At 54.7% G+C, this 19641-nt stretch overlaps 1 protein-coding gene across 3 annotated transcripts in view; it reads right to left on the reverse strand.

Annotated features, from left to right (window-relative positions):
• Positions 1–1692: 1692 nt before the first annotated feature.
• ACSF3 (acyl-CoA synthetase family member 3) overlaps positions 1693–19641 on the reverse strand; it is a 77342-nt gene continuing 59393 nt past the window's right edge. For all 3 annotated transcript variants that reach the window (XM_061477372.1, XM_061477374.1, XM_061477373.1), the window contains 3 exons: positions 5364–5498; positions 4705–4816; positions 1693–1981 (listed from right to left, as the gene is read on the reverse strand). In XM_061477372.1, the coding sequence (XP_061333356.1) occupies positions 1864–1981; positions 4705–4816; positions 5364–5498 (365 nt within the window). In that variant the 3' untranslated portion in view covers positions 1693–1863. The remainder of the gene's footprint in view (positions 1982–4704; positions 4817–5363; positions 5499–19641) is intronic.

A 19641-nucleotide genomic window follows, 5' to 3' on the forward strand; every position in this document is an offset into this window, starting at 1 on the left:
TGTCTCTCTCCATTGTTGCTTGCTTAAGAGTTATGAATGTGAGACATGATAATTTGATATTGATCTATTCGGTAAGTTAAAAAATTTACTGCATCGTTGATGTTTTAACAAAGGATCCACTCAGTCCCTCCCACAGACCGGTGAGCGCTGCTGGTGCTCTGCTCCATGCACTGTGGTGAAGGGACACGCTGGGTGCCGTGGGACAGTGAGGCACGGCTGCGTGAGCTCTGTGTGTCCCTGGTGCTCCCGGGGGTCCTGTCCTGACCCCTTCTGAACCTGAGGTACCAAAATCCAGGAGCTGGTGGATGCTGCTGTGGGCAGGGTACCGGGATGCACAGAGTGGGTGCGTGGCTGGACCTGTCTGTGCATGTTGGCTGGGGTGGAGGGATGGCAGTGGAGAAGTCTCCATCCACATCCTCTTCCCCTTTTCCCCATCCCTGTCCCATCCCTGCTCCCACTGCCCAGCCGTCCTCTCCACACTCACTAACTGTCCTCCCTGATGTTCAGGGCTCCGCTGACCCTCACAAAGGGATTTGATGCAATCACCTGTGCTCCCTGTTCCTCTTGTCCTCCCCGGTGCTTCCAGGGCCGTGTCAGCTGATGAGGGAATCTGGGGCTCCCTGTCAGCCCCTTGGCACCGACAGGACCGGAGCAGCATCCTCCTGACACGCTGCCTCCCCAGTGCACTGTCCCCGTGGCCACCACTCCCTGCTGATGTTATTGACCCTCACTGCCCACTGGCCAGCAGCTCACGCATGGAGTCAAACGGGACAAAATCCTGTGTATAAAGGTAGGGTTTATCCACACTGCCTGTCCTCTAGGACATCAGTGACCTTCAGACGTGGGCACTGGTGCCAGCACACACACAGACACAGGGGTGAGTGCACATGCAGTGTCATTCATGCTGCAGCAGCTCCCCAGTGCTTCCCACACACTGCTCAGCTCTGACCTCACCCTGTGCTGGACCATGTACCCAAAACCGAGCCCATCTCCAGTGCCTGCCTGGTCACAGTCTTCCTCCCCATCTTCCTGGGCTCTCTGCATAGGATTTGATGCTTTAAGGCTCTCTTACCACATGGGGGTCACTGCAAGCCCTTTGAAGCTATCCCTGCCCTAGTCTTTCCCCCTCTGTTACAGGATGTGTGTTGCAGGTGGAGGAACAACCAATGTCCCCTTGGTGCTGGCACCTCTGCTGTTGCTCCATGTGGGACCCCCTGGGTGGGGGGATGCACTGGGATGTTACACACAGCTGGTAGTTACTTGTGGGTTTGTATTCATTCTTCACTTCTGCAGGGAAACGCAGACAGTGCTTGATGGAGGAGGGAGGTGGATGGTACCCATCTGTGGCAGAGGATGGGGCATCCTGTGGAGAGCAGGATCCCACCAGTAACAGGCGGGCTGGAACTAGATGATCTTAAGGTCCTTTCTAACCCTAACTATTCTATGATGCTGTGATTTTATAACCCGCTCACTCTCTGGGGCTCTTCTTCTCTATAGAATACGTTGCAGAGAAGATGCAATATTACCAGGCATCCCCGTAGCTGTCTGAAGGCAGGAGTTTAATTTAAAGAGTCCTTTTATCCGGGCATGAGTCGTACGTGGCCTGAGGAAGAGCTGTAATGGCAATGGGGACTAGTACCCATAAGGAAGGTGGCCCTGCAGCTCTGGCTCAGTTCAGCCAAAGGGACTATATGGGATGAATCCTACTTTCATTGAACTTTATTCACGGACCAGACTGCGGTGAGCCCAGACCTGCATCTGCAAATCACTGCTGGCACCTTGTGAGTGCCTTTGTGGAGGGAGAATGGACGTGGCCGAGGACCAAACCTCCCCAGGCTCCCAGTCCTGGCCCCAGGCTGTGCACTAGGCCGGGTAAAAGCGCTGCAGAAGCTCCTTCTTGTTGACTTTTCCCATCTGGTTGCGCGGGATCTCCTCCACCACGATCAGCTCGGTCGGGATGGCGTACGGTGCCATGATCTCCCTGCAACGCACAAGTGCGGTGTGGAACCAAGGAGGAGCACTTCCAGCCCCTCCCGAGCCCCCACAAATGCCACTGGACGTGTGGAGGAGTTGATCTGGGACCCTGTGTCCTGCAGCCTGTCACGGTGTACAGCTGAGCTGCCCCAGCCACAGCTGGACCTGCCTCATCTAGGGATGGACTTGGTGGTCCTGGGGTAAGGGTTGGACTTGTAATCTTAAAGGTTTTTACAACCTGGTTGATTCTATGATTCTGATTGCTGTGTTTTGGGCTGGCAATGTGCCCTGTTACTGGTACCCAAGCTCTATCTGCTGCACTCAGCCCCACTAGTAAGGCAAGGCGTGGGAAAACTGTGTGTGCAGCATATTTTCCATGCAGATGGATGCTGGACACCTCCTGGTGCCAGACCCTGAGGACCAAGACTGCAGGTGGGTCACGTCCCCAGGTACATGCGCTGGTGACCTGCCAGTGACTCACAGTTGTGTGCTCCAGCCCATGGTGGGGGTCTTCCTGCACTGGGAGGGAGTCTGAGCACCGAGCATCGTCCCTGTGCCCTTTGCAGAACACGGAGGGGGGCTCTCCTGCCTTCTGCTGCCTGTGTGTCACCAACCTGGGGCTGTGCCCAGCTCCGGCAGCATCCTGGCACTGTTTCTAATGCGAGATGCCAAGTCTGCTGAGCCCTTCAACCATCGCCCAGCCCTCCTCCCCCTGCCACCAGCACCCCCTGCCATATGGATGCCTCTAACTCAGGATGGCGCCTGTCGCCGGGAAGCACGATTGGAGGCAAAAGCTGCAAAATGAATCACTCTGAAGAGGGACATGTGTCTCCTGCCAGGGAGTGCGAGAAAAGGGGCTAGGCGAATGTTAAGTGACATAAAAAATAAAGGGGAGAGACAGGGCGAGAGGGAGAGGCAGGAGGGGGGAGCCGGAGCGGTGCCTGGAGCCAGCGCTGGGCAGGGAGCAGCAGCCGGGTAGGCAGACACCCCTCGGCCCTCCGGGGGCTGTTATTTCAAGGGCACCTGCCCTTGATCTGCATGGGGAAAACAGGGTCATGTCTATCCATAGAGCTGGGGACTGTGATGGGAAGAGACGTGCAGGGACAAGGGGAACACCCTGGAAGGGGAGCACATGAGGGGCTGAGTGCAGCCCCTTGCTCTGTGCCAGGGACACCCGGGTGACCCACTAAGCACAGCCATGGGTGATGGATGAAGGGATCTGCTCAGGTCACCAGTGGTCCTGCCAGGAAGCTTAGGAATGAGTAACCACCATGCAGCACAGTGAAGCATCCCTTCCCTGCTCTCCATCACTCCTGCCCTGAGGCTAAAGAGGGTCCTGAATGGAGAACCCCAGGGCACCAGACTCTGTATGGACCAGGACAGGCTGAGTCTGTCTAAGAAGGGGCAGGACGTTTAGGGAATTCATCAGCTTCATCACTATGAGGGTGCCGAGGCGCTGGCACAGGGTGCCCAGAGAAGCTGTGGCTGCCCCATCCCTGGCAGTGTTCAAGGCCAGGTTGGACACAGGGGCTTGGAGCAAGCTGCTCTAGTGGAAGGGGTCCCCCCCCATGGCAAGGGCTGGAGCTGGGTGAAGCTTTAAGGTCCCTTCAACCCAAACCAGTCTGGGATGACTGAAATCCAGCATAAGCCACGGGCTGCCCTTCACGGAGCAGCAGTCCCAGGTAACCAGCAACCCGAGGGGTAAGGTGTGTGCACAGTGCAGGGACACCCTGTCAGGGGCTTGCCCCCACCTGCCCCAGCAGCCATCCCTATGGCTTTGGTTTCTTTGTTTGCTTCTCTTCCCCCAGTACGTAACTGTTTAATCAGAGCAGCAGCGGCCAGCCAGCATCTTCCTTGCATTTGCTAAATCACAGTCCCCCAACTGTGATTTTTGCAAATCTAGGGGAAATCTTTAATTGGCTGCTGCGCAGCCCCTGATGAAACAAGTGCTCCTGCCGCTTGCAAAATAGCACCAAAAATATCCGCAGCCTGAAGGAGGGAGCCGCCAGGAAAAGGATCTGCTATTAAATATTTTGCTAATGGAATATTAGCGATAAACCCACTGATTCTGCTTCCTGGCTCCCGCCTGCTTACGCTCCCATGAGTGATGCCCAAAACTTTGGCACTGGCTGCTCCCTGACTGATTTGAATGAGGAGGTGAAGGTTTTCACGCTGAACCCTTGCAGGTGGCTGCTCTGTGCCACGCTCATTGGTACTGTGATGGTTTCAAGTGAGATCAAGGAGCTTTGGTGTCTCCCACACTCTCTAAACTCTACGGGAGAGGTCTCTGGGGTTTGCTGGGACTGGGCTGGCTTCCAGCAGGTAGGAAGCAGGAAGGAGCAGTCACAGCAGCACTGGGGAAAAGCTGAGCAAATGTTCTTGCTGCTGAGAAAACACGAAGCTTCCCCTGCGCCAGTGGTTGCTCCGTGCCATCTGCCAGTGTCTGGGCTCAGGGCTGCAGGGTAGGAGCCACTTGGCTGCACCGTGCATGTTGTTTATCAAGGCACTTTTGGGGTAAGAAAGAGGCTCATTTCCTTCCCTTATCTAGTGTGCTTGGGGACCCGGCTGGAACTGTGGTCTCTTCTCCATCCCCAGAGCCTGAGGCACTGTGTCACTGCTGGCCGTCCCTTCATCCCTCCGCTGACCTGTCTCTGACGAGGATGCTGCAAGCTCTGGGCCTGCTCTCCCCATGCCATGCTGCTCACCATGCACTGCCCTGTGGCATCTTACCTGGCCCAGTCCTTCAGGTCCTTCACAGAGAGCATCTCACCCTTGCGCAGCTGCACAACAGCACTGACCCGCTGGCCCCACACCATGTCCGGAGGCCCGATCACAGCCACGTCTGCAGAGGGATTGGAGAGAGCCTGAGAAACCCGAGTGAATTTGGGGGTCAGGGTAGGGCAGAAGAGGGGTTCAGCCCTGGAGTGCTTGGGGGAAAATTCCATGGGGTGTTAGCACGGGAAAACACTGCGTGCCTTTGTGCTGACACAAGAACAGGGCTTTTCACCAAGGGAAAGGCAGGAAGCTGGATGGTTTGAGGTATTTAAGAGTCAAGAGGGAGGAGGATGATGTACAGCGTGGTGTGGAGCCGGGGGCACTGCTGCTATCCCCTCGTGCAGGGTCACACACAGGGGCAGGACAGATTTAATTATAGGCTCATTTCCAAAATCAGATGGGAGCTGCTGCTGACTCAGCACCCAGCCACGGGCTACGGGGCTTGAGCCCCAGGAGACAGCTAACAGCGGGGCCGGTCTCACTAATGGGGTGGTTGGGAAAGAGCCTCCAGGCGTGAGCCCTCGGGCAGCCTCCTGTGTGCACCCCCAGAGGCAGGGCTGACCCTGCAGCTGGGCTCACACACCCCGCTCCTCCTCAGCACACAGGGAGCGTACCTGTGATGTGCGGGTGCGCGAGCAGATGACGCTCCACCTCCAGAGCGCTGATTTTGAACCCCCCGTTTTTGATGATGTCTACTGAGGTGCGGCCCTTGATCCAGTAAACACCGTCCTTGTACGCTGCTGTGTCTCCTGAAAAGCAAAGCAGGATCTGTCAGAGGACATCCCCTCGCTTCTCTGCTTTTCCTGACACGTGGACGCGATGCTCAGGTGATCACAGAATGGTTTGGATTGGAAAGGACCTTAAAGCTCCTCCAGCTCCAACCCCTGCCACGGGCAGGGACCCCTTCCACTAGAGCAGCTTGCTCCAAGCCCCTGTGTCCAACCTGGCCTTGAGCACTGCCAGGGATGGGGCAGCCACAGCTTCTCTGGGCACCCTGTGCCAGCACCTCAGCACCCTCACAGGGAAGAGCTTCTGCCTTAGATCCAACCCTGTTTCAGTTTTAACCCGTTACCCCTTGTCCTATCACTACAGTCCCTAATGAAGAGTCCCTCCCCAGCATCCCTATAGCCCCCTTCAGACACTGGAAGCTGCTATGAGGTCTCCATGCAGCTTCTCTAGGCTGAACAGCCCCAATGTTCTCAGCCTGTGATGCTCTCAGCAGGCACCGAGCCCAGCTCCCTGTGAGCCCACACTTAGCCCTACAGTTGAGAGCATCTCTGCAGAGACCCCCATGGATGGGATATTAGACTTCCTCACACAACAGCCTGCTCCCAGGGTCATGCAGAGAGCAGACAGCCATTGCTTTTCTGTGGAGGGAAAGGGAAGAATAAGGCTCTGAAGCCAGAAGTCATTTAATATGGAAGCAATGGAAATGGGAGCCATTGCTGCAGGTGGATGTTTCCCCAGCACACTCTGAACACAGACCACAGGACAAGCAGGCTCTAGCTCAGCCCCTTCCTCATCTTTCTGGCAATCACCAGTCACAAGGACCTCAGTTGTCCCGTCCCAGCAGGACATAATTCCTTCTGGATCCCTGGCATCACCAGGGCTGCTCATCCTCCATCGCACAATCCCCAGCCTCCTCTTCCTCCCAGTAATGAAACACCCTCCTCCAGCAGCCCATGAAACCCACAGCGGGTCTTTCCCAGCAGCAAAAGCACCATGTAGGTGCTCTGACCACAGCCACCAGCCCCTGCCATCCCCTGCAGCAGCCCTTGCCCTGGGCACTGCCAGCTGGGAGCACCCACGGCTTGCCAAGGGCGCTTCCCTCCTCCCCTGCATGACTCCTAATAGAAGAATGTTGGGAGTGATGTTAGGAAGATGAGTGTCCTAAGCAACACGTTGGATCTGACCTGTCCTTTCTGCAGGCGTGTGGCAGGTGTGATCCAGTAATTAGCTGCTTGAGCCAACGCTGGGAAGATTGAGGAGAGAGGTCATGTCAGCACAACCTGGCTAAATGCTTAACAAGCTGGTGCACTTTGATAGCTACTTAAGATGATTACTCACATCCTGCTAATAGAGCCTTTGCCAACCGGTGGGTGAAGAGGGGGGGTCTGGGGACCTCGCATTTCCATTTCAGAGCCTTGATGGTAGCACCAGGGGGGCCCTTAGCTCTCCCCTGCACATCAGTCTCCATCCTCTCCTTAATGATATGTGCTGCCTTTGTGTCCACACACCCGTCCCGCTCCCCGCAGCAGCTTCACTCACAGACTCATCTCATTGCTTGCTGGAAAGCCCCGGCATGGAGGTGACACAGAGATTGGCAGTGAGGAAAAAGCAGCTCCCAACAATGCAGGGTGAAGCAGCACTGCTGGGGTTGCAGGAGTTCCACGTGTTTGCCTTGCCCTCCATCCAGGCACATGTTCAAAGTATGGTGAATGAGGACAGGATGGGGTCCTGGACAGCAGCATCCCTGTGGCTGGGAGCCCATTGAGCCAGGAGGATGTGCTGGACCTCTGGTTTGAGGGGAGGCTGTGGAAGGAGCACTTTGAGGGCACGGGGATGGGGACTTCATTGGGTGGCCAAGGGAAGAGCATCCCCGGGGCCAAAGACTACGCAGACCCCAGTCCTCCCCTTCAGGGATGGGGACCCCGCTCTCTGGGGGGCTCAGTGTCACCCCAGCGGAGGTGAGCATCCCCCAGTGTTCACATCACTGAACCCCACCTCGCTCCCCTTTCTCCCTCTGCTCCTTATCCCCCATCAGTGCTGCTTTGCCGTGCTCCCAGCACGTTTCTCATGCCAGGTACCGCAGCACACACCACCAGCCCCATGGTTTTACAAAACCCCGTTTCCAGCTCACCTCTGGCACACTGCAGAGCTCGCAATGTGGTGCCTGCACAGGAGCGAGCGCTCAGGGATTTACAGAGTCAGAGCAGTGAAATACCAGAATCAGTTGTGAAATTTGGGCTGCTCCCCAGAAGAGCCGCGTCCCTGCTCAGCTGGCACATGCCAGAATCCCGAGCAGCTCATCCTGCTCAGTTCAGCCAGGGAATGATTAATTGGTGCTGTATTTGCCTGCCTGCCTCTTGGCACTCCTGTGGATGCTGAACGCTGTCTGGAATATTTGGGACTTGTGAGAGAGTTTTAAACTGGGGCTTTCTGGGTGTTTGGCTGCTTGGGTTGAAAGGAATTCATTACTGCTGTGATAAACTACCTTCCATGTCCGGTATCACTGTGGCATGTGTGACTGACACAGGACTGGAGAGCAAACGTTAATTAAAACATGGCAATGGGGGAACAAGAGCCATGAGCTTTTGGCAGGGAGATCAGGAGCTGCTTATTCATACAGAGAAGACAGGGAGAAGAGAGGGAATTAAGACCTGGTTCAATGACACACAGTTCCCATGTAGCTCTTCAGGGTTTAGGCACATGAAAGCTGCCACATTTGCATTTTCATCTTCTCCGTGATGGGGAGAATGGTCCCAGGGACAGGTCCAAGGGATGATTGGGATGTGGGGGCAGGAGATTTCTTTGCACCAAGGTCTTGTGATGTGAAAGCTGAAGGGCCCTTTACCTGCACGGAGTCGTCACTCCCCTTATCTCTCCCTACAATGAGCAAGGACTGAATTCACATCCCTTTGTGTCCTTGTGTCTGTTGGGGACGTGTCAGCCCGAGATGATTTCTCTGGAGCTTGCTTGCAAAGTGAACTGATAGGGCAGAGCCTGTCACATCGGTCTTGTCTCTGTCCCACTCCCACCCCCTGTACATGGGGTCCAGGCAGAATGAGACACTCAAACCCCGGCATTGCCTGGCCTCAGAGCCCGTTTCCAGTCAGGGAAGTCTCTGTGCTTTGCTTGTGGCATTGGGATTCCAGGGCGCATGTACCATAATAAAACACCTGAGCTGGCAGCAGCCTGAGCATCCAGTACGTGTGTAAGCATCCCTACATGGCCACTGCCAGCATCCCTGCACGGCCACCACCAGCATCCCTGCACAGCCACCACCAGCATCCTTGCATGGCCACCACCAGCATCACTGTATGATCACCACCAGCATCCCTGCATGACCGTCACCAGCATCCCCACATAGCCACCACCAGCATCCCTGCATGGCCACTGCCAGCATCCCTGCGCGGCCACCACCAGCATCCCTGCATGGACATCACCAGCATTCCCACAGAGCCACCACCAGTGTCAGTGTATGAATGATGACTACTAGCATCCCTGCATGGCTGTCGCCAGCATTCCTGCATAGCCACCACCACCATCCCTGCATGGCCACCACCAGCATTTCCCAAGGTGTTGCCCTTCTTTATGTTCCCCCACACAGCAAGGGGCAGGAGAAAGAGTCATTTCAGACTGGGCATGGAGAGGAGACCCCGTCCTCACCACTCAGCCTCCACCCCCATGCTCCCCACAAACACCATCACAGCATCTCACACGCATCCCTGAAGCCCCGTCAGCAGCACAGCGTGACGGGTGGTTAGCATTATTATTGTGACTATTGTGAGCTTCGGGGACGAGCTCTGTAATTTCCCCCCCCATCTCTTTCTTTCTGCCTCCTCTCTCCTGTCAGGGTCTTGCTGTCACTTCCCGAGCTGACAGGACAGAGCTCGCTCCAGGGGACCGCTGTCCGCCGAGGACAGCCACATTACCCTCTGCCCCGCGCCATCTGCTACCAGCCGAGCACATCAAGACAGCATGTGCGCCGGCACATCCAGCGCTCGCTGCCTCCCAGGCCAGCGGGGATTTCCTGGGCCAGGGAGACTAGTTAAAAGGATGCTGTTGTTTGCTTAACGACTCACCCCCACTTGCTGCTGCGAACGGAGCTGCGAGCATCATTTCCAACCCTAGCACTGCGCCGAGGGTCAATGGCAAGGGTTGTGCTTGTCACCTCGGGGCTCCCAACGTGAGTCCTTGTGCCTGCTGGTGCAGGTGTCCACCCAGCCCCTGCAGGCAGCCCATACAGGCATTGAGCTCCATCCATCCTGCCTGCCCCGGCTGCTTCTGACACCTCCAGTGCGCTGCAGACCATGGGGCACCTTGCCCAGCGGCCTCTTAGGGCTTTGCCCATGTGGGTACCTCCTGGGCAGGCAGGGGCAACAGAGGCAATGGGGGGAATTTCTGGGTGGGGAATGGGTCTGTGGATCTCTCCCCCCATGAGATGACACCGCTTTAAACCACATTTCTGTTGACCCTCTTTTCCAGTTGGCCGTGCCTGTGGCTCACAAGTGCTCCCAGGGAGCACCCAGTGCATCAGCACAGGGACAGGAGGGATGCCGTGGAAGGGTTTAATACCTGTGTGATCCTGCTCCACCACCTCTGCTTGTGTGAAATGGGGACAACTGCCACTTCTCCTCCTTGTTCAAGCTTTCAAATCCCTCAGAGCAGGGCTCTGGAGCTGCTGTGGGCAGAGGAGCCCCACCAGCCCAAAGGTACAGCTCGTCCTCCTCCTGTCCTGCCTCTGGAGCTGCCCTGATCCTGCTCTGGTTCCGGGGGCCCTCTGGCCCAGGAGCAGCACACAACAAGCAGGGTGAGGACAGCAGAGCCCGTGCTCCGATGCTCCCCACAACACAGAGGCAGGAGCAGCCAGCTGCGTGGGGAAGGGGATTTTGGCTGATGAGAAGATTACGGTCTCTGACACCACATCCCCACCTCTGCTTGCCCAGGCCACCTCCAACAGGGCTCCTTTCATCAGACAAAGCAGGCAGCAGCAGAAGCCTCCGTCGCACGTGGCTCGGCTCCGGGGCTGCAGCGCAGCTGATGCTGGCGAGGCCATGGGATTATTGTTTCCCTGACAGCAGCCGTCACCGCTACCTTTGGATTTGTTTCAAGATGCTCAGTGGGCATCTGTTCTGCGAAATGTTATAGGCTCTGCTGAGCTGCATACTGAACAGGCTCAGCTGGGGGGGCTGCACATACATATATGTAACCACAGAACTATAGATGGGCTGGGTGGGAAGGGACTTAAAGCTCATCCGGTGCCAGCCCCCTGCCAGGAGCAGGAACACCTTCCACTAGAGCAGGTTGCTCAAAACACCATCCAACATGCCTTGGCCTCTTTTATATATGTGTATATATATATATGCATATATATACATGCAAATATATGCACACGTATATATACATAGAATCACAGAATGGTTTGAGTTGGAAAGGACCTTAAGATTATCCGGTTCCACCCCCCTGCCATGGGCAGGGACACCTCACACTAAACCATGGCACCCAAGGCTCTGTCCAACCTGGCCTTGAACACTGCCAGGGATGGAGCATTCACAACCTCCCTGGGCAACCCATTCCAGTGCCTCACCACCCTCACAGTAAAGAACTTCCTCCTTATATCCAACCTGAACTTCCCCTGTTGCAGTTTGAAACCATTCCCCCTTATCCCATCACTACAGTCCCTGATGAAGAGTTCTCCAGCAGCCTATATATGTGTCTATGTATGTGTATATATATAAATATAACGGGCAGCAGGCTGGCTTTTGGGTAAGATCTCCTTATGGGAAGGGTTGTCTGTAGATGATAGTTCCTTGTCAATGGCCATACCATAGCTGCATGCCTTGCCCAAATGAACTCTGAGAAGCAGATGTGCTGCAATGGAGCCCCTATTTCCAAACTGAAACCACAGTGATTTCTGCAATGAGGTTCTTCAAGTTGTGAAATACTCACTGCAAAGATGAAAGGGCCCTTGTGATCCTGCCACTATGGCCTTTACTTTGTGCACCTCTTTCAGAGAGCAGCGAGAGCTTCCAGTGACTAACACGGTGCCTGAGCTGCTCTCCTGGGACGTGCTGAACAAGAGGCTCTTTGCTCCCAAGAGCAGAGCAACAGGAGCAAACCCTCCTTGCAGCTCCTCACCCACAGGTCAGTTTGTTCCTGGCAAACACAGCAACGCTGCTACATCAAAGTTATCATGAGCAAACATTTGAACCAAGTATTGACCAAGAGAGCTCTTGGGCTGGAGGAATGAAGTGCTGAGCTGCTTGGAGAGCTCTGAAGTGTGCAGGGAAAAAATGAGACTTTTCAGGTAAACCATAAGGAACAGCGACTTCAGCCCAACCTCGATGCAGAGCTGGGTCTGCCCAAGGAATGAATAGCGACAGCCGCCCTTGTAATGGTTCTGGCTGACCAGGCTTTGTGAAACAAAGACCTGATCCCTGCAAACGGGCGCTGTGGGGAGGCTGACACACGGGAGCTGCCACCCTCGACACAACATCGCTGCTCACCGGGGACAGATGTCACCGGGGTGCCAGGAAGGACGGGGAGACGAGAGCTTGTTTGGTAACACGTGTCACCAGCTTCGCGGCAGTGACAGTGTCGGCTGCGCTGCGACGTGCGAGCTTCAGCTGCTACAACACGAGAGCAACGCGGCACCACGCCGGCTTGCAGCCTGTCACACGGCCTGTCCTGGCTTCTGGGAGGTTTGTCACCAGCCCCACGTTATTTACACACCTATGTCTTTGTGTTTGAAGCTCCCCAGAAGGGATGCGGCAGGCGTTCCCCAAGCTGTGCCGTCGCAGCAGATGGGAGGCAGGACGGGACGGGGACCCATGGACGTGTGCTGCAAGGTTTGCAAACCAACACCACAAACACTGACTGACCTGGGAGCACCCAGCCAGGTGGATTTTGATGTCTGCAGCTGCAGATGCTGGGCAGGATTGAAGCTAGGCAGATCCCACACTGGTAGGGCTTGGCAATGGAGACAGAAGCACACTGTGGTCTTTGCCATAGGAGGCACCAGTAGCAGCATCGTGCCCAGCTGCGGTGTCAGAGGAGAAAGACTCAGCCTACCTTTGTATACCATCAAACCTGGTCCAGCTTGAGAAGGACAGGAGAGCTGGAACACCCATGACTCCATGTCCCCAGGGCACCCAATGGCAGAAGGGTCTGCAAATGTCCACAATTACATGGTGCTTTTGCAGACCAAGCACTGCGCAGCAGAAAATACAGAGAAAAACACCTCTTTGACAGAGAATCTATTCTGTTGAGAAGCAAAAAGTGGATCATTTTACCCTCCTGCTATGGTGGCAGCTAATGCTCTCATGGGGAGCTCGAGAGACCTGATCAGATGCTGCAGAACACTCCCCTGCGCGGGGCACAGCCCTCACCCTGGTAAATGGTGCTCTCAGGCAAGGCTGGGCTTCCCCCATGGTACCAGCTAAGTGATTTGCTGTTGGTGCAAAGTGCTTGCTGACCCAGCAGGCTGGAGCTGCTCCTTTAACAGTTTCCTGGCTGCTGGAGCAGCTTTTACAGGTTTCAGAAGTGCCTGTGGAAAAACGGGGAGGTGAAGAGCTGCGGGAAGCAGGCCGGGTCTCTGGGGCCATCACGGCGCAGGAGGGATGCTGGTGGGCTCTCCCCTGCCAGCAGCAGAATGCGGTTTGAGCGCTCTCTAATATTAATTACACCTTTTGCTGTTAATGAATCACGCCAGATATTGGAGGCTTGGCTTTCAAGCGCTTCATGCAGAGCACAGCCCAGCGCTGCTCTGAGAGCGGGGATGTCTCACAGCCACCTCTCCAGGAGACACCGACCTGCGGGGACACAGAAGGGACCCATATGGTTCCCAGCCCTACTGTAACGCTGCTGATGCCCCACTCCTTCCAGGCTCAATACCTGCTCTTTCAGGAACCTTTAAGCTTCCCCCCCTCAATATCCAGAAGGAATGCCCTGCTGTCAGCTGCTCTCCTGGCACAATGATCCCTCATTTCCAAGGGGAAGGGCTGGAGCATTCCTCTGCACTGCCTGTACCTGGGGAACCGCTCTTGCCAAAGGAGCGTGTTGGGGGGACCACCAGGGTCCCAGCTGGCAGAGCTCAGGGAAGCTCACAGGGATGCAGTTGGAATAATCAGTCTTTGCCCTTCTCCGGTGCCTTTCAGCAGAGGATCTCCAAGCAAGCTGATCTGGAGGCTAATTAGGCAGAAACAGGAACAGCTGGTAGGATAGGGTGGGTTGCCTGGATGGCTGCTCACACCCAAAGCAGTGGGCAGGAGGTTGTGCATCTCTGCTCTACCCTGGGATTAACTCTTACCTGCCTCCTGCTCCCCTACAGTGGCTCTTGATACTCCTGCTCCATCCCAGGCTGAGGCAGAGCTTATCCTCTGGCAAAGAAGACACACATGAGTGATTAAGATGATTGATTTTCCAGGTAGGATTGGTCTGGGCAGGTGGTGAAGAGCTGGAGCCTTGATCCCTGATCCTGATCCTTTCACTGGCTTAGAGAGCAAAGCAAAACTCCCTTAAACCCCCTTTGCCTTCACAGGGCTCTGTAGGAGTGAGCCCCAGCTCTCCCCAGCACACAAAGCTGAATGGGGGCACAGATGAGGCTTGTGATGGGCACTCACAGGCAGATGTGGGGCCACAGCTGGCAGGCAGGTCCTCCTGCCCTTGAGCCTGCAGAGTAGCTCCATCCCAGGCTGTTACACACAGCCCAGCAGCAGACCACAGAAATGCTCCTTCTCAATCCCAACACCAAGCTTTCAGCTTTGGAAGCCTCCTGCAGCAATGAGCTCCGTGTACCCATCGCACCTCACACGGACAAGCACTTCTTTTTATGGGTTTCAAGTTTTGCTGCTCTTTCCAAGTCTTCTAAATCCACGTAAATGGTTTCTTTGTAGGTAACACCAACTCAATGGGAGCAGGTAGCTGCAGAGTGTCGCATGGCAGTGACACTGCCTGTGTTCCCATCCCTCTGGGCACAAGACCTCAGCCTAAGCCCATTGCCCAAAGAAATGGTTTCTTCCCACTGCCAGAGGCTCCCGTGCCTGAGAAAAGCTGAGGAGGACATGTGGGGTGGACGAATGATTAGTGCTAAAGGCCGTCAATAGGAATTAGATCATCTGTCCTCTCTGCAGCCAAGTGCCCACCTTGATGGGCAGAGGGACGGGAGGCTGTGCGACACGTCTCCGTCACAGACATAAACCTCTCCTTCCCCCCACACAATGAAAAGTGCATCAATAGATCCCCCATCTGCTCACATACATCACACACTTCACTCCAGTTTATTAGCTGGAATAAATCATAAATATTTCATTATATATCAATGACGCTCGACTCCGGGAAGGTGCAATCCATCACCTCGACACTCTTTGCGACCTGCCGCCATGCAATAAGCTTTCCAGTCTATTAAACAAGATTGATACAGTGTGCTAGGATGGACTAGGGGAATTTATTTATGGAGCACCGGGAGAAGGGCATCCAACGCGTGGTGCCACACGGAGCTGCTCCCGTTAGCTGCTTGGACCCGGCAGCCCTGGAGCAGCAAGAGGCAGAGTCCTCCTCTGAGCGTGCCATGGTTCTGCTGCCATGGTAAGAAGATGCTGTGGCAAAGCAGGGCCCAGGCTGAACCCCGAGGTGCCCAGGTTCAGATGCAGGACCCCAGGGTCCTGCGCAAGGAAAGGGAGACCCCACTCCAAGCTGGACTGCAAGGATGGGTTGGTAAAGCTTTGGCAGAAAGCTCAGCCCTGCTCAGCACCCCCATGCTCCTCAGCATAAGGAGCCGAGCTCAGCACTGCTGTGGTTGCACAAGAGCAGTAGCTGCTGTTCTGCATTGGTGCTCAGCTTCTTCAGCGCTACAAGCACTGAAATACTTACTGCAGTGCCAGGATATTGCTTCTCTTTGTAGCTCCAGGCTCATTTTGATGCCAAACTTTCTCCTTTATTTCTGTCTACCGTGAAAGTGAATGCGTCCTCCAGCTCAGCAGTGAACAGAGGGGACCTTTCCAGCGTGCAACCACAGCACTGCTGCTCGACCTCCACCACCACCACCATGTCCTATTGTGTGGGGCACTGCCACCGTGCTTCACCCTGACAATGTTACTGCTATTGTCCACAGCAGCAATGCCCCCATAAACTGTTATCTATCTCCACTCTGCCTGCAATGCAAGGATTAAGAGATTCAGCTAGGATGATGCAGAGCAGCTCTGAGCCCAAGCTCAGCGCTCTCAGCCCCTTGGCTGCTGCTCTTTCCATGCAGGAGGTGATGGAAAGCCCAGCACCAGCCCAGCAGAAGCTTCCTCCAACACAGACCTTGGAGGCAGCTGCAGGTCAGCCCCCAACTGAATTCAACCTCATCCACCCAAGAGAGACCTTGTCTCTCCAAGCCACATCTCGCTTTAGGAGCAACAGCACCACCAATAGGGCTAGTAATTCTGGTTGAACGCTGGGTGTGCAACCAGCTGATGAGTTACCAATGCCTGATGGATGCTCAGTGAGATTTTAACCTGGCACACGGTAATCCAGAGCCTCTCCACAGCGCTGCTGGGATTGATTAGAGGCAGCCTTGCTCCTGAAAGGGATTGACAAAGCCTTGGCAACGATGATGTATGTGCACATATCTATTTAATGAAATGCTAAATGATAGGCTAAATAACAGAAGCAACTTCAGTTTGATTTATTGCATGGAAATGAATAATGTTCGTCACTGCTGTCAGCCATCTTGGTGAAGAGCAGAGGTTATGAGCACAAATTGTAGCTAATTAACAGTAATTAGCACCTCTGGAATTCCGGATCTGGGCTCCTTCACAGAGGCCGCTTGTGTCACAGCACGTGTCCCTGCTCACACATCTCTCCCCACTCACCCCCATCCACCCCAGCACTGCAGCACACAGAGTCTCTGAAACCAGGCTCCATTCCCCCTCTGTCCTCCAGACCCCTTCAGATGGGAAATGCATTAGGAACCCCCTAGGCTTTTCTGGCAGCCTTCCTGCATCAAAGTTAATCAAAGCCAACCTCTGACATCATTATTTCTGCAGGTTCCCGGATCCTCTTTTGAGCTACAAGGGAACCTGAGAAAGCTCCTGTTAATCCTGATTCAGGGCACAAAGTTACCTTGAAGATACCTTGAATCTCTGCCTTTGCACCCCTTCTCCACCCTGTGCAGCCACAACAGGGAGACTTGCCGAGCTCCCACAGACCAGCTTGATGCTTCCTCCAGAGCCTGTCACACACAGTGGCTCTTTGGGGCATCTCCAGTCCATCCACGACTCACTTGGACCAGCAAAATGCCTTCCCTGGGTTCACAAAAGACAATGACCAAAGATAAACGGGCTGGTTCTGCAGTGGCATGCAGCATGCCGAGGGTTTGGTGTGCACCGCAATCATTAATAAAGCATCAAAGGCTCCTGAGGGGGAGAGTTTGAAACTTCTTCAAAACACACATGCATATTAATAATGCACCAATTATTCATGAGGAAGCCATCTCCCCTCCCCTGCAAGTTGCAGGGCTCCTGGGTGCAATGCAGAACCCTTCCCAATAACCCAGCTCTGCCCCATAGAGCCACTGGACCAGCTCTGCCCCAGGACAAGAGCCAGCACCGTGGTCCTCAAACCAGCAGCAATCCTGGCACTGACTCAGCTGCACCCCAGAGACAGGTTCCTGTGGTTGGGACCAGCAGGTCAGCTCAGAGCAGAGCTGGCTGTTCTCCTTGCAGATCCTATCTATTGGTGAGTGGTGCTGGAATCTGGTGAGCCCCGATGCTGATGCTCTGCAGAGGGGTGATCAGTTTCCTAGGAAACCCCAGCCCAGAGCCTCCTCAAGGTCCAGAGCAAGCTCTGCTTCAACCCCTTGGAAGGGAAGAGCCCTTCAGCCTCTGATCAGACAGAGGAGCTGCCCCAAGGGTCTGCATTTGGGTCAGCCCAAATATCCTCCAGACATGGGGATGTTTGCTGCTTCCCTCACTGCAAACTGCTCAGAGATGACGGGAGCCCTGCGGGCAAGTGAGGGCATCCAAAGACACCCATATAACAAGGATAATACCAGTTGCTCCTACCCCTGCCCCCAAAACAACATCTGACAGTAATATGTGTCTGCCATGCTCTGCAGGCCACTGTCCACTGAAGCAGAGCGAGATTCCACCGTTGCTACAGATTTCTACCTGCGTGAAATCTGGAGGTAATTTAATGGCTCACGAGAAAGGAAATAAATCTATTAGAACGGAATCGCTGTTTGTTTACGTATCTTGCCATGAACATCACCACAAGCAGCAGCAGCAGCAGGTGTATGTGCAAGCACCATTTATTTACATAATAAAATTGCCAAGTAGATTTGTAGCTCAGGGGCATCCTCGCCTCTCTGTGCGCGCGCCTAACTCCCATTAGCACTAATGGCAGGCGCTGTGAGCTCAGCAAGCGGGGAACAGACCCTTCCAACTGCCCTAATGGCTGTTACTACGAGATGTAGGGATGCAGACAGCTTGCTGTGTTGGTTCCTCTCCCCTGACTTGGTCAGCGGATGGGAATTGCATTGCAGCTTCAAGCTGCTTTGCCATCCTCCCCATCTGCGAGAGCTGCCTGCTCCTAAGAGAAAGGGGTTTAAGCAACTGATTCCCCACTCTCAAAACTTCTCCAGAGACCCCTGGAGCATCCAGCAAGAGCGAAAAACCAGAAAGAAAAAAAAAAAAATAACAAAAAGCCTGGAATGAATTCCTGTCATGCTCTGTAATGGGGAACTTTGTTTGTATTCCACAGGCAGCAGCGCTGAGCCTGCTGTCAGAACCACGCTGGGAGAAAGGGCAAAACCCTGCCGAGATGAAAGAATGTGAAGCACTGGTACAGCCTCCCCTGGCATTCACACCTGGAAAAAAAAGCCCTAATCACTCAAGGGCATCTCACAAAGAGCTGTGCTAATAAGGCAATCCTCCCCTCGCTGGGTGGCTGTACCACTGGAGTGGGAGATGGAGCGGTGCAGGGAACGCTGCCAGCATCTCCAGCTACCTGGAAGGTGGAAGCTGCAGATAAGACACGTCTGATTTCAACCCAGTCATCCTGAGCGGCACTCTCCCACACTCTACTTCCAGCTAAGGGACAGGGGGAGTCAGGCACCTGCTGCTGGGCAGATGGGGAGTGCAGCTACCCCTTGTCTCAGCTAATAAATCAGTGATACCTTGCCCTTACATCCACATTTTTGGAAGGTTCCTTGAGCTTCTTTCACCTCTTGGACAGCAGTGAGAAGCCAGGATTCCTCCCACTGACCCCATGCTGCTCTCACCACTTGCTTGCACATCCCCTTTCCTTCCCCACCATGAAGCATGTTGGGTGCAAATCCCCCTGCCATGCTCTGTTCTACAACCCTGACCCAACCAACCACTGTGAGTAGGCTCATACCCTCACACAGACCTGCCTCTGCTCACAATAACAGTTTACTCCTGGGGGACCTGTCCTGCTGCACACTGCCTTCATGAAGGATTCACCCCAAGGGTGCAAAGGGCTGGTTTAAGACTGGTGGTGGCAGCTCTCTAAAACCCCCAGACAAACAGAGCTAGAAGCTTCAGCTTCATATGCAGACACATTAGGGGAGCTTGGAAAGCATCATCCACTGCATCCCCTCCAAATGTCAAGCCTTCTTCCACCCTCTGTGAAACAGGCTTCCCAGCATGCCCAAATGGCCAGAAGGATCTGGCTAGCAAATACAAAGGCTTATCTCTGTATGGCTGTTTCTGGGCATTGGAGATTGCTGCATATGGCCCCTGCTCCAGCCCTGGCTTGGGTTGGGGTCAGACCCCCCTTATATGACATATGCCAGCAGACAAAGTCCTGGGCAGCAGGTTTTAGCTGGGAGAGGAGAACAGCAAACAGATGAACACAAAACTCAGACCTTGGCAAAGTGTGGCAGCATTCTGGGTCCTGCCTGCCCTTGGCAGAGGTGCTGTACCTCACTTCTACACGTGTAGCTCAGCATGACCAGGAGCCTCTCCAACCCTTCAGCACATCGCAGACCTGAAGGACAAGCAGCAGATGAAGCCATCCCAAGCTGCACACTCTGCTCCATGGTGCCATACACCTCTAAGAGAAAAGAGCAGGTAAACCAGCCAAGCTTTGTGAAGTCAGGAGGCTGAGACATTGTAGGTTCACTCAACATCAGCAGGACCTCATGGTGACTGATACAAACACAAG

This window comes from Pezoporus flaviventris, unplaced genomic scaffold (genome assembly GCF_033815535.1).
Source record: "Pezoporus flaviventris isolate CSIRO_AGI_PZ_B2104156 unplaced genomic scaffold, CSIRO_AGI_Pfla_v1 ptg000105l, whole genome shotgun sequence".
NCBI classification, from domain to species: Eukaryota; Metazoa; Chordata; class Aves; order Psittaciformes; family Psittacidae; genus Pezoporus; species Pezoporus flaviventris.